At 33.6% G+C, this 13,882-nt stretch overlaps 1 protein-coding gene across 1 annotated transcript; it reads left to right on the top strand.

The window, feature by feature from the left end:
- Positions 1-11,108: 11,108 nt before the first annotated feature.
- LOC103433614 (trihelix transcription factor GT-3b-like) lies at positions 11,109-12,883 on the top strand. The gene is made up of 2 exons (XM_008371884.4): positions 11,109-11,855; positions 12,177-12,883. The coding sequence occupies exons 1-2, from the start codon at positions 11,529-11,531 to the stop codon at positions 12,711-12,713; spliced, it is 864 nt and encodes a 287-aa protein (XP_008370106.3). The 5' UTR covers positions 11,109-11,528; the 3' UTR covers positions 12,714-12,883.
- The last annotated feature ends 999 nt before the right edge of the window (positions 12,884-13,882 follow it).

The following is a 13,882-nucleotide window of genomic DNA, read 5'->3' on the forward strand; positions in this document are numbered from 1 at the left end:
CTTCATACTTTGGACGTTGAGGTTATCTCCAATTGAAATGGTTAAATATAGCTCCGTTTAGAATTATAGTCTTACAAAATATTATTTTTAAATAACTAGCGTCAAGCCATACTCATTGCCATCTCTAACCGAAGAGAATAAACATAAGCACTTTAATAATTTATCAGTTTTAAGTTTACTTTACATTTAATAGTTAATTTAATTAAACTACATTTGGATGTTTTCAAATCTAGTCGTTGATTTTGGACAAAATATTGCAACTGAGTAGCTCAGTCCCTAAAAAATGCTAAGAGGGGGGCTACATTTGGCCAAATAATGCTGGTGGGCTTCATAGAATTATAGTCCAATCTTCGATTAGAGATGAGTTTTTAAAAAAATTAGACCATTTTTTAGCTTGTGGACTTTTAGCCCTCTCCAGAGTGTTGTCTATAGTTGTTCATTTACTTGGTTTGGAATTTAAGAAGTGTATTCAATTGAGAATGTGAGAGATTTTAATAGATGTATAAATCCATGGATTTTTATAGAGTTTAATTATTTGTAGAGATTCCATATAAAATTTTGATTCAATTCCCTCGAAATCTCATGAGAATATATGAGATTTGTGGATGCTTAAAATACACTACGAAATCTCTCAAATTCCCTCTAATTCATCAACTTTATCAAATTCTTTAAAATCAATTTATAATTTAATACACCTAAAATGTTATAAACTTCTTTAAAATCATAATTGAATACACCCGGATTTCTAAGGATTTTATTAAACTATCTTAAAATTCTAATTGGATACACCTAAAATTTCAGAGAATCACTTAAAATCCTGATTGAATTTCCATAAATTCATTAAAAGAATTAAAATCCTAATTTAATACACCCTCTTAATTAATTTTTGTTATATTTAATTCAACACCTGTAGCTAGTGGCACGGTAGAGCCAGAACAGACAAAATGATAGGGTTAATTACAATTTAAATAATCAACTTTATTTTTGTGCCCCTCAACTTTTGGCTATTAATTATTCTCCCTTAATTAATTTATTAATTTGCATTTCTATCTCAATTCTCAAATTTTGATCTTTTTGTGTAATATCTCGACCCTATTCCCTCCACCCTCTTATGATGTTCTTCTCAAAATGTACAAACAAGAGTGATCTTTTGGGTTTCTTATTTTGTTGTTGTCTGTAGAGTAGAATAAGAAAGAATTTTAAAGTGTTCAATTGAATATTACATTTCTTGCTACATGTTACATGTTGATAACGTCATCAGTTATTGCAAAAAAGACGTAAAAAAGTGAGCTAACTACTTCAAGTGTTTAGTAGGAGTTTCGTTCTCTCACCGTATACAACATAGGTTTTTTGTTTTGATACAAGCAGTAGTAAGGGAAATGAAATTTGAACATAGGACTTCGAACGCGGTTGTAAATGTTTTTAAGCATTTGAACTACAAGGGTATTGAGTTTTATCGTAAAAAGAATGGAAGTGTGGTGGGTTCAGATTATAATAACAAAGTTTTTGAGTGTTTAAAGGAGAATAAGGAGAATAATTGGAGCAGCCTGAGAAAAAGCCAAACACAAAAGAAAGTGAGTGCGATAATTAAGAAGAGAAGATGCTGATTGTTGTCTGTAAATTAGATATTAAAGGGGACCTTGTTGTCTCTCTTCCTTAGAGTGGATCTCATTTGACACTCTACCAACCAGCTTTCAACTTTTTTCTGCTTTTGCCTCCAATTATTGCTTAGTGCTTATTGCTTATTGCTTCTTGCTTCTTGCTTCTTGCTTCTTGCTTCTTGCTTCCCCAGAAGAAGAACTTGATTTGTGGGGGCTTAAATCAATGATGTTCAATGACTAGTTTGAATGTTATGCGCTTTATGTGTATTGCTGGGTCCAATATGCTGTATAAAACAAGGTTACATTTTCCAACTTTGATTTTCACTGAAATTGCTGGTAATTATTTGTTCAAAGATAATTATAACCAAACAGGATTATTGAGTGTGGAGGAAAAGCGATTATGACATAAGTGCTTCTGTAATTAACGTTAGAACAAAAGCATCATTCAAATGTCACAGAAAGCACATAATGTAGTTGAAAAAAACAGATAACATGAAACTTAACTCCTTATCAATCTTAAGAAGTCAAATCCCTCTTCTAAATACTTCAATAGGGAGTGGAAGAAAAATTGAGCTGTCTCAGTTGCATGCACCGCTCGTGTGAATTGTACCTCAACATTTTTCAACTAAATTTTAGACGAAATGTGCACAAGGCACGAACTTATATATCTCGTGTCCACTAAAATTGATAACTTCTATGCAGTCAGTGTATACATATCAGTCCACCATCATTTTGCTTATCTTTCTCCTCACACGCTCTCTCATGCTCATAACACTCACTTCGTGTCATTTCTAAGTTACGTGAAATAAAAAACATACGTATGAAAAGAAAAGAAAATGCTATAACATGACAAATGCAGCCCCTACACCGTACCTAAATATTGTTGTGTAAGGATGCAACAACATAGTGTGTGGCATGTGCTTTAGTAGGTCAAATCACCATGGTCATTCCTTTTAAGTTTATAGGGAAGTTCCCCAGTAGAAAACTCGATCTTTATGCAGTTGCCCTAATGACTTGGACCACTTACAACAGAAAACTCGATCAACTTTGTGGTGTTGCCAAAATTCTTTGTTGACTGGAAAAGCAAGGCACACGAGGGCTTCTGTGAAGTTGGACAAAGGCAACATGCAATGTCACCAAGGATGTACACAATGCATTATTGCAGCTAAAAACTAAGAAAAACTCATTCAACTCACGATTAATTACTCTCTAAGCCTTGTCATTTGACGCATTTTTCTATGAAAAAAAAAGGAATTATATATGTACATGTACACCAGTTAATTATAAACGCAAATGATACCCTTAAAAATATCTCCAAGGAAACTCATAAAATATCTGTGTAATATGATCAGAAATGGAAGAAATCCTATATCAAATAACAATATTTACGTAATTAACTTGTCAGAGAAGACAGATGCATGCACAATGTTTTCAACTAAGTTTTTATCGAAGAGTGGAGAGGTAACTAATATTTGAATGCGTACAAGGCATAAACTTATATTATGTCCAATGTCATGGAAAATAACTTTCATAGAGTGCATCGGTGCATATGAACCATCACTTCACTTCTCTCTTATTTCATGTGAACTCTAGTGTCCACAACACCGATTTCATTCTGTACATCAATTACGCGAAAAAAGCATAGGTAAGAAAAGAAGAGAGAAAAAGTTACTAAGGTTATGCCATAACAAATGCAATCCATATGCTCCCTACCTAAGTGTTGTTGTGTGAGTGTACAGAAACATGGTGCATAGTGTTATAGTCGCTCAATTCACCATGGTCAAATTCCACACACTTTGAGCATTGAATCGGATGAGTTTAAGAAAAATCAGCGGACTGAAATATTGCAAAACAAAAAATGTGTGAAAATCATTTCCGTTTCTCTAATGACTTTTAGACTTAACAATGTGAAAATAAAACTGGGTTGAGGCTTACTTTTTTCGATGGAACACATCAAATATGTACAGAACAGTTGAAAACCATGTCTAGGTTGTACTTGTACCACAAGAATCCGCACCTTATTTTGTGGTGAAAAAGAAAAATTGATAACAATGATTGTTGAGATATAGACGATTTGCCTATGACTTGTTTTTTCAAGGGATCACCGGGTCATGGTTTGTTTTTTTCCATCGCAAAATGATATCAAGTTGAAGGCGTTTTGCGACTCACAATGGGTTACTTGTCCTATCATTAGACGATCGGTTACGGGCTACTGTAGATTTTTGGGACCGAAAGCCATAAACACAGAGTACTGTTGCTACTGAAAGCCAAAAAACAAAGTACTGTTGCACGCTTCTCCACTGAAGCGGAGTAACGAGCCATGTCAAATATACGTTGTGAACTCATATGGCTTCGATACATACTTAAGGAGTTACGAGTTAAACATCTTGAAGCAGCAACTTTGCATTGTATGACAACCAACCTGCTTTACATATTGTGAAGAATCCTGTTTTTCATGAGAGAACGAAGCACATAGAGCGTGACTTCTGTCTAGTACAACAACATCTCACATCAGGTTTAATTTCCACTACCTCCACACCAATAAGCTGGAATTTGGCTGACCTGTTTACAAAGCCATTAGGAAAGGTTATTTTCGCAACCCTACTTGACAAGTTGAGAGTGTACAATATCCACTTGCTAACTTAAGGAGTCGCGTTGAGATACAATTTGCCTATGATTGTGTCGAGACATAATTTTTATAAAGGTTAACAGCAAGAAACTAGCTAGGATCTCCTTGTACCATTCTGATTCAATGAAAACTATCTACCATTTTCACAAATGATATGGAAAAATTCAAATAATAATAAGCTTCTGCATCTTTAGAGCTTAATATTTTGGCTTGACTTATAAACCTATTGGACTTTTAAGCCTATTGGACTTTCGGATGATGAGAGGTTAAAAACGTAATTTCAGAAAATGATGAGACCATATACCATCCCTTGTCAATTGAGGAAGCAACAAAGTCAAAGTGTAGAATTGATTTAGATCAAAGTATCGTAATCAATCCAAGTAAAACTTCTAATGTTGTGCGTATGCTAATTCGTCATATTTTGTGTTCTTTTTCAAAGAAGCAAAACCTTCCCAAGTTTGCTCTCCTAAGGCATTAGGATGATAGAAACGGATATTTTTTGCCAAATTTCTCTTAAGATATTTGTCCATTTGCCCCCTCAGATGAAAAACTACATAATAGTATATATATACGAGCAAAACTAGCCTTGGAGGGCCTATCTATATATTATCATAGAAACAAGGGAAGGGCGCTAGTCGATCAGAGTGTGTCGTGTTGTGTCATGTAATTTATGCTAAAACTCAAGTTTGAGTCGTTAACTTATTGTGCCTAAATATATAAATTTAAACTGTTTACAAGTTCATCATAGTGTGTGTGAGTGTGTGTGTGTGTGGTTTTTTTTTTTTTTTTTGAAAGCCTCAACAATACGAGAATTTTGTTGATATCAAAAAAAAAGGTACACCTAGTCACACGGAGGAAGGGGTACATAAACCTAAACCCTCATAATGCAATAACAAAGAAACATGAGAAAGAACGAGGGACATAAACCTTAACCCTTTAGAAAAAAAAAAAAAAGAAAGATACAAAGAAGAGAAGAGGGGGGGTACATGAAACCTAACCCCTCTAAAGCCGAACATAAGGGTCTAATTCTACAAAACAGAACGAGCAACATCAATTTTATTGTGGCTTGTTATTTAAATCTCTCCCTTTTTTTACTCTTATCGAATACCCAACTATGAAATGTATTATCATAATTATAATTTACAACGTAATGAAAACACCTTGGAATACCATACAATTATTCCAAATACATTATACAACTTTGTTTTTTGTGGCTTATATTAATCTTCTAAGTTAATAAGTTGATGCACGAGGTTGTCACATATTTTTTAAGGTCTCATGTTTAAATGTGTAAGATATTACTTGCATCACTCACTTATAATTTTATAATCAGAACCTTTTAATTTTTATCTTTCTTACAAAATAATTATTTTAATTGAAAATCATTTAGTTATCTAAATGTATCAAATAAATGAATATTTCATCACACATATGTACTTGGTACTCACACCGCCGATTTGATTGAATCCCCTCATAAGAAAAATATCATCCAAATGTGAATACCAACCAAATTTTTTCTTGAGGGTTTCTAAACGGGTCAGGGTAATACCTTGGATCGGACTTTTTGTCTTGGGTCATTTTGGTTCCAATCCCTAATCAACTCAATTGTTAGACTGAAATCTTATTGTTTTTTATTTTTTGATCAAAGTCCTTTGACTTTATACACCTCAACATTTTAATTAGTATTATTATATTTCCATGTCATATTTTTGATATCTTAAATAAAAAAACAGTAATTTAAAATATTGATTGCAGTCCAACATTTAAGGGATTTAAATCCAAGAATTTATGTAATTCAAAATCCTAGTATTATGAGATTCAATCAATCGATCAAGTCTAAAAGAAATTTAAAATTTTAAAAATTCAAAAATTTATGGGATCATATATGTACAAATCTCACGAATTATGAGACTTAAAAATAAAAAAAAAAATTCTACAATAAAAATTCATGCACACTGCACATATTTTTGTGAATTTCATTGACCAGTATTAAGGGAAATAATGTACCGCATGAATTCATACATACAAAAGCAATGTACCCACGAACTTAGACAAAAAATAATGTATGTACCCATAATATAAATAGCATATGGGTACATAACGAATTTATAAGAAAACTCATGGGTACATTTAAAAACTCAAGGAAAAGAATGTACATCATACCACATTGTTTTATAGACATGCAAGTGTAAAATGCAGCAACCTTAAAAACCATTTTACATAATATTCTCCAAAAACTTTGTACCCATATATTTATGTAAAACGAATTTGAACCAACCAAAACATATTATAGCAATAGATATATTCGAACGAAACATGTAGATTAAAAATGTACCCATGGATATAAGTGTAGCCAACCATATATTGAATAATCAAGACTAATATATAATAATAAAAGGAAAAGAAAATATATAAAGAACAAAAGAAGATGACTTCAGAATGGTACAGTTTTCACATAGCCCGCTCACTCTACAGTCTCTGCATGTTTGAATCAACCAGATTCCTAGAGAAAGTGATGCCTGCATTGCCTTGCCTATGCCACACAAATCTCACAAGCTGATAAAACCATTGATGGTAATTTGTATTTTAATCACAATAGGTTTATTAAACATATATGCATTGGATCAATTCATGAATGGAGAAAAAATGGAGAAAATTGGATTTGGGGTGTTGTAGATTCCGGATGTGCATAAGGGAAGAAGAAGAATGGAGGAGTTCAAATGGATTTTCCTTTTTTCAAACTTACTCATATAGTTTATTTTGCCTTAAATGCACAAAGGGATAAGATTTCATTTATGATGATGTGTAATATTTTAAATACTAAAATGATGACATGGAATAAATCAAAGGACCTTGATCTAAAATAAAAAAATAATAAGATTTCAATCAATGTAATATGAAAATAAGGAATGAGAACCTAATTTTTTTCTTTTTTTTTTATTCCTCACCGTACGGAAAACCAAATTGACGCCGATATCCTTGATTAATTATTCACTAAGTGTCATGCATGCACACCTCGACCAACGCTTAATTTGGTGGACAATTTGACGACACCAACTGAGCCCACGAGGTCGCTCTCCCCATTTCAGATAATACATATGGAAGCCAACCATCGGTTTCTTGCTGCACACCCTTTGAATTTGACTTGTTCAACTTCACCACTTATAATATATATTTTCAACCAAACACAAGTCTTGGAATTTTGAATTAAAAACTTTGAATTTGAAAGAGCAAAATTATATATTTAGTCCGATTTGCTTTAGTCAAAGTCGTTTCAATTTCCAACTACAAATATTGACGTTTGCTAAATGAAAAAAACTAAAAATATTGTCAATCTTTTGTTAATTTTTTTTTAATTTTCCACTATTTATGTAATATAGTAGGTGAAGTGTGTCAACCAAGTTAATTTTCTTTACAATTTTTTTGTGGGAAAATCTTAAACATCGGACTTCTAGATTTGAGAATATATAAAGTATGAGAAAATTACCAATCAATTACTAGTATTTGCGGGGATGTTACTGATCTTCTTAGCCAAACCTCTTGTTTCCATCATTTAGGTTTTTATTCTCGTCTTTTAATGTTGCACAATGATTAAAACTGTTTTCTAGTCCATTTTTAAAGATCAACTCCGTAAAAACTTACCTAATAAGAAATTGTCAATTAACGTTGTCAATTTTAAGTGTTTAACTGAAGAACATATAATTCGTCTATTTATTAGATAATTGTTAGATACTTATATTTGTAAAAGAACATATAGTTCGTCTATTTATTAGATAACTGTTAGATACTTATATTTGCAGTATTTTTGGCAATCTTTAAAAGGTGAACTATACAATAGAAGTCTCATATCATCTTGAAATATGCATGATGAGAAAGACAATCGAAAAAGTTAAGTGAGAAAGTTTCAATGAGAAAATTATTAGCGTCACTCAACATCTCATACTTACGAAACAATATGACAAAGAGAACATTAACTGAACCTCTCAACTCATAAAAATTAAACAAATTAGGTACAATTAGGTTTGATGACAAGTTAAACTTGATTAAGGTACCCTTGAGGTCAGCAAAGAAATTGGCTTCACCCTGGTCTCACCATAGAAATACACAATTACAACACCATCTCCTTCAACAAACGACGTTTTACCACTTTTACCTCCCAATTCAAACTTGTGAAATTCCACAAAATCCACGTAAGTCGGTCCGTCCATCCCTCTCCTTCCCTCCACTTCTGCGCCAAGTGTCCATGACCATTTTGGTAATCTTACCGACCAAGAATATGACGTGGCGTGCTGGGCCACAGCAACCATAGGTGTGAACCATGAGACTGGTGGGTCCAGGGTATTCTCGTTTATTGTATCTGCATGCAGGCCACGTGGAAGGAGGTGGTAGGGGTCGACACACGAGACATTGCAGAATAACGCGTAGCTGATTAAATTTTCTTTTGGAAAAGGATGGTAATTTTTTTTTTCCAATTTTATGCTATTATTATATAGTTGGAAAAATGAAATCCTTTTTATAATCAAAATTGTACATATATTTTAGTGGACAGTGTGTTGCTTGTTGAGATTTTGCCCATATGTTTCAGGTTTCAAATTTCATAATCTTCGAAATTATTTTAATACTTTTGAACTATCCTTTCCTAATAATAATAAATTTCTTTTAAAATAGTTGTACATAATTAAAAAATTACAGAAATATATACAAAAAGCTTATAAATTGATTTATAAAAGTAGTCAGTGCCGTTTTTGAGAATTTAGCAGTTATTTATGTGCAAAAAATTATAAATAGAGCCCTCTTGATAGTCTTTCAAGAAAATACTAATACTTACTAATCACATATATATTCACATTGGAACATGAGATAGGTGAGCCATAATAGTTTAAACATATTTTTAACGAAAATCTAACTTAAAGCCTCTCATTTATAAGTAAAAAGAAAACTGTAGTATCAATATGTATTTGTCAAATACTATTTTGCATTTGATAGAAACAGTTACTAATAATTTTTATTTTTAAACATCGTACAAATATTCAATAAGAAAATTTAATTACTAAAACTAACATAAACTTTTAAACCTAAAAACTAATTATCAATTAAGAGACAATTGTCAAATTCAGAAAACCAGTGAAATACAGACTTCAATCGAAAATGTTAGCATCTCTCACTCCAAATAATTGAGTGATCTCACTTATTTCGAGATTTTCTTAGAATAGGAATATGATTATAGGATTATGTGAGAGAATTAATCTAATATTCTTTTTTTATTATTGGATAAATCATATATTATGAGGTGCAAAAAACTTTGGCAGCCTCTTCAATTGGGCCCTCTGCAATGGCTCACGTAGCTCGGGAGTATTTGCTCACTACCATAATTATGGTGTATGCTTATCATACACCTAATCATATGTTACTTATTTTTTCACTTAAATCTAATTAATTAACTTTCACATTCAATGTTACTTTTTCAATTTTGAAAAAAAAATGACCAAAGTGCTAGTCGGGCAGTGGGTAGGGATCAAGCGTCTAGGCAGTGGGCTCGGGCCTAACGTTTAGGCGGCTAAGCGCCCCTGCCTAGACAGATTAAGTAAATTTATCATAAATTGTATAAATAAGTGCTTATTTTATACTTAAAAAAATACATAATTGCATTGGGATATATAAATTAAAAACTAAAATGCCATATAGGTTAAAGCATTATAACATATTAAAAATATTGGGACCAAAGCATATAATGAGTGTTCATCCAAGTATTCAACAAGTCTCTTTTAATTTATTGAACAAAAATAAAATGCAAAATGAAAGTTAACAATTTTCTATCTAAGCGAGAAACGCAACCTAGGCAGGCCAAGCGGGTGCCTAGGCGGGTTAGGCGGACGCCTAAGGAGGTCTAGGTGCCATTTCCTAATTTTCAAAAGCTTGGGGATTAATCAGGGCGTTGGCAAGCCGCCTAGTGCCTAGATGGCGCTTGGCGGCACTAGACAGAGATTTTTAAAACAGTGAGATTAGATGAAAGGACACGTGACAGATAATTATGTGTATGTTAAACATACATTATAGTTGAAGGTGGTGGCAAATATGATTCCATATAGCTCTTTCCTAAATCCGCCACGGGGACTGGGAGTAGTTTACATAAATTGGATTTGTTTCACTTATCAAAGAAAACCCCCTAAACAATTGATGCTAATTAGTAATTATAGATCGAGAGCTCACTCTTTTTTTATGAAAATAATAAGAAAGACAAAGATTCAAAGAGTACAAGGGTATAAGCGTTCTAATTATTCAACTAAATAACTTTTACTTCTCATACACTTTTTTTTTTAAATTACTAAAAGCCGTTTCTTTTTAGTAAAACTCAGCATATAAAATACAACATCACAAAAAGAAAGTCCGATCAAGATATACATAAAAGCCTTTTGCACCTTTAGATTTAAAAGTTCATGCAAAAGCTTGCAAATCAAGGCCCTTTGCCGCCTTGCGAGTTGCGACACACACAGTATCTGGAAGCCTCCCCTTATCTTTGTTGTCACCTCACACGCATCAAAAAGCAAATACCAGAAACTTGAAGAACTAAAATTAAATTAAATTAAAATAACTAAAAGGCTTGGAGTGCAAGATTCAACGGAAAACAGGGTGCAGAGAATTTGAAAATTTTCATTATGACCATAACATGACAGTTCATTACATCTTTTTATATAAATGGTGATTTTTTTTTTTTAAATTATTAACTTTGCAACACATAAATTCTACTTTTTATATAATGACATTTGATGTATTATTCCGTTTGGTTTCATCAAAAATCTCTCGCAAAGAATAAGACTTTTCTCGTAAGCCTGACGACACGTAAACGCAATGGGAACAAATGGGATCACGTATGTACACAAAAACAAGAGATAGAGAGAGAAAGTAGAGAGAGAAACGGAAAAGGGCAATGAGTTTCCGCGTAGACAGATGAGAAGCTCAACAGCAAGAAGCAATAAAGATTTTCTTTTCCTTCCTTCCTTCCTTCCTTGTCTTTCTTACTTTCTTTTTGTTTTAATTCATTTTTTTTTCAGAAATCTATCAAATCTGAACGAAGAATAATTAAACTACACTTTCTTTGAAGCGATTAAAGGAAGAGATGATCAAATTCTCTCTCTCTTTTTTTTTCGTCCTTATGGATTCACACCTTCCATTCACACCATCCTTCATATAATCAAAGCTTTATCCTTCTCCTTCTTTGAATCCCATCGGCTTTTCCGAACCCCAAAAGCTTAATCTTCACGAAAGCACTTTTGTTTTTTAAGATTGCGTTTGTGGTCATGGAACATCATCCTCATCATTATCAACGTCATCAGCAGCAACACCATCAGCAGCTTCAGCTTCAACAACAGCAGCAGCAGCTTCAGCAGCAACATCTTAGTACTGTGACTGTACACGTGGACACGAGTGATAGGTTCCCTCAATGGAGCGTGCAGGAGACGAAGGACTTGCTTCTGATCAGAGCCGAGCTAGATCAGACTTTCATGGAGACGAAGAGAAACAAGCTTCTGTGGGAAGTGATTTCTACGAAGATGAAGGAAAAAGGTCACCATCGCAGCGCCGAACAGTGCAAGTGCAAGTGGAAAAACCTCGTTACTCGTTACAAGGTAAACATGTTATTAAACCCAAATGAATACTAGATTAATAAAGTTAAACCAATCTAATCAAACTAATTAATCTTCCATCTAATCGACATACACCTTGAAGAACACACTGATTCATTTAAGGATTTTCTTTTCCTTATTTCCTCTACCCAAATCTTCAAGACTTAAGGAGAATCAAACTGAAGACCCAAGGTGTAGGAGTGAATGTTCTTTATAAGCTGAGATACAAGCCTATTGCAAATCTTCAACACATACCCTTCATGTGTTTGATAAATATACAGTACTATTATGTAGGTATTTATTTCTTGCTTTATGATTATTTAGGGTTTTGAGACAATGGAGCCGGAAGCTATGAGGCAGCAATTCCCGTTTTACAACGAGCTACAAGAGATTTTCGCTGCACGGATGCAGAGAATGCTGTGGGCAGAAGAAAGCGGAGCTGCAAGCGGGTCGAAGAAGAAAACGCTTTCTTCAGACGACGAGGAAGATAACGAGGATAGCGAGGCAGAGAATAAGGGAAGCACGGGGAAGAACAAGAAGAAGAAGATGAAGATGAGCAATATAGGAAGCAGCAGCGCAAGTGGAAATAATGTAAGGGAGTTATTGGAAGAGTTCATGAAGCAACAAATGCAAATGGAGATGCAATGGAGAGAGGAGTTTCAAGCGAGGGAGAATGAGAGGCGGTTGAAGGAGATGGAGTGGAGGCAGAAGATGGAAGCATTAGAGAACGAGAGGATAATGATGGAGACGAGATGGAGGGAGAGGGAGGAGCAAAGGAGGATGAGGGAGGAGGCTAGGGCTGAGAAAAGGGATGTTCTTATTACTGCTTTGCTAAACAAGCTTAGAAGAGAGGATATGTAGCAAGCGTTATCTCAAGACATGGTTTGAGAGCTAGGTTTGTTTATTAATTAATTCTCAATTAGCTAGAAACTGAACTGATCATTTTGGACATGTCCATTACGCGATATACTGGTCCATCTTCTTCTGTTTTGCCCACTGGGGCTTTTCATTAATTTATTGCATAATATCAATTCTTTCGTTTCCATATATAATTTTATGTTTTACCCTAGTAAATGTGATCTTTAATGCACAGCTATTAACTTTCACCCCCAGTGCACGCTAGAAACTTTCACTTAGAGAATATAAACAATCTGAACAAGTAAAATTCTTGGATTATTTGATTGCTACATGCATGAAGATTGAAGTATTGTAGTTTTCAACATTAGCAGGAAGCACGCGAAGTTGAAATTTCAATCATACAAGTCACTGAGTCCTACTGCTTCTACTTGTAGTAAGGGAAGATGCATGCATGAAATACATCCGGTTCTTATATTTATAGGTTTGTCATGTGCATGTAGCATGTGTAAGTGGCTGAAGAAAAACGCATACCATGTGGAAAATCGAAACATCTAGATATCATCTCCATGAATTATGCTGTGTTTGAAATTGTATTGAGAGGTATAGTTTTGTTTCCTCCATCCCTGTTTTGTGATATATTCAAGTACTGTAGTACCGCATATATACATATGCAGGTGGGGCTACCGTGGATGAGTTACGAAGATTTTAATGTATTAATACATGTTGTTCTAGCTATTTTAGACAATTTAGCATATTATGTTGTTATTATTGTATCGTTCTAGTCATTTTTTATTTACGTCACATTTCTCCTTGTTAAGTTCTCAATCATGTTGCATAATCGTACTTCCAACCGGGAATGTGCTTTTGCTTCAGTAAACTTTCTCGAGCATATTGGGAATTTCTCGTGGGGTATAAGTGGAGCAATTTTGTATGATCTTAACGTAATAGTTTCAGTTTGACGGTGTTCATAATCATTGTTATTATCTTCTTCTATTTTTCATGTGGTGTTGTACGTGTGACGATTCCGCTTATATCTCATGAAACGTGATGAGAAATCCCGTTTATATCTCATGAAATGCAATAGATAACGTGATGACAGATATAAACACAGAAACAAATGACATATAGCTATATGTCTCTGAAAGTTTTACTTATCTTATACACACGAGTGT

The sequence above is a fragment of the Malus domestica genome, chromosome 04 (assembly GCF_042453785.1).
Source record: "Malus domestica chromosome 04, GDT2T_hap1".
Taxonomy (NCBI): domain Eukaryota; kingdom Viridiplantae; phylum Streptophyta; class Magnoliopsida; order Rosales; family Rosaceae; genus Malus; species Malus domestica.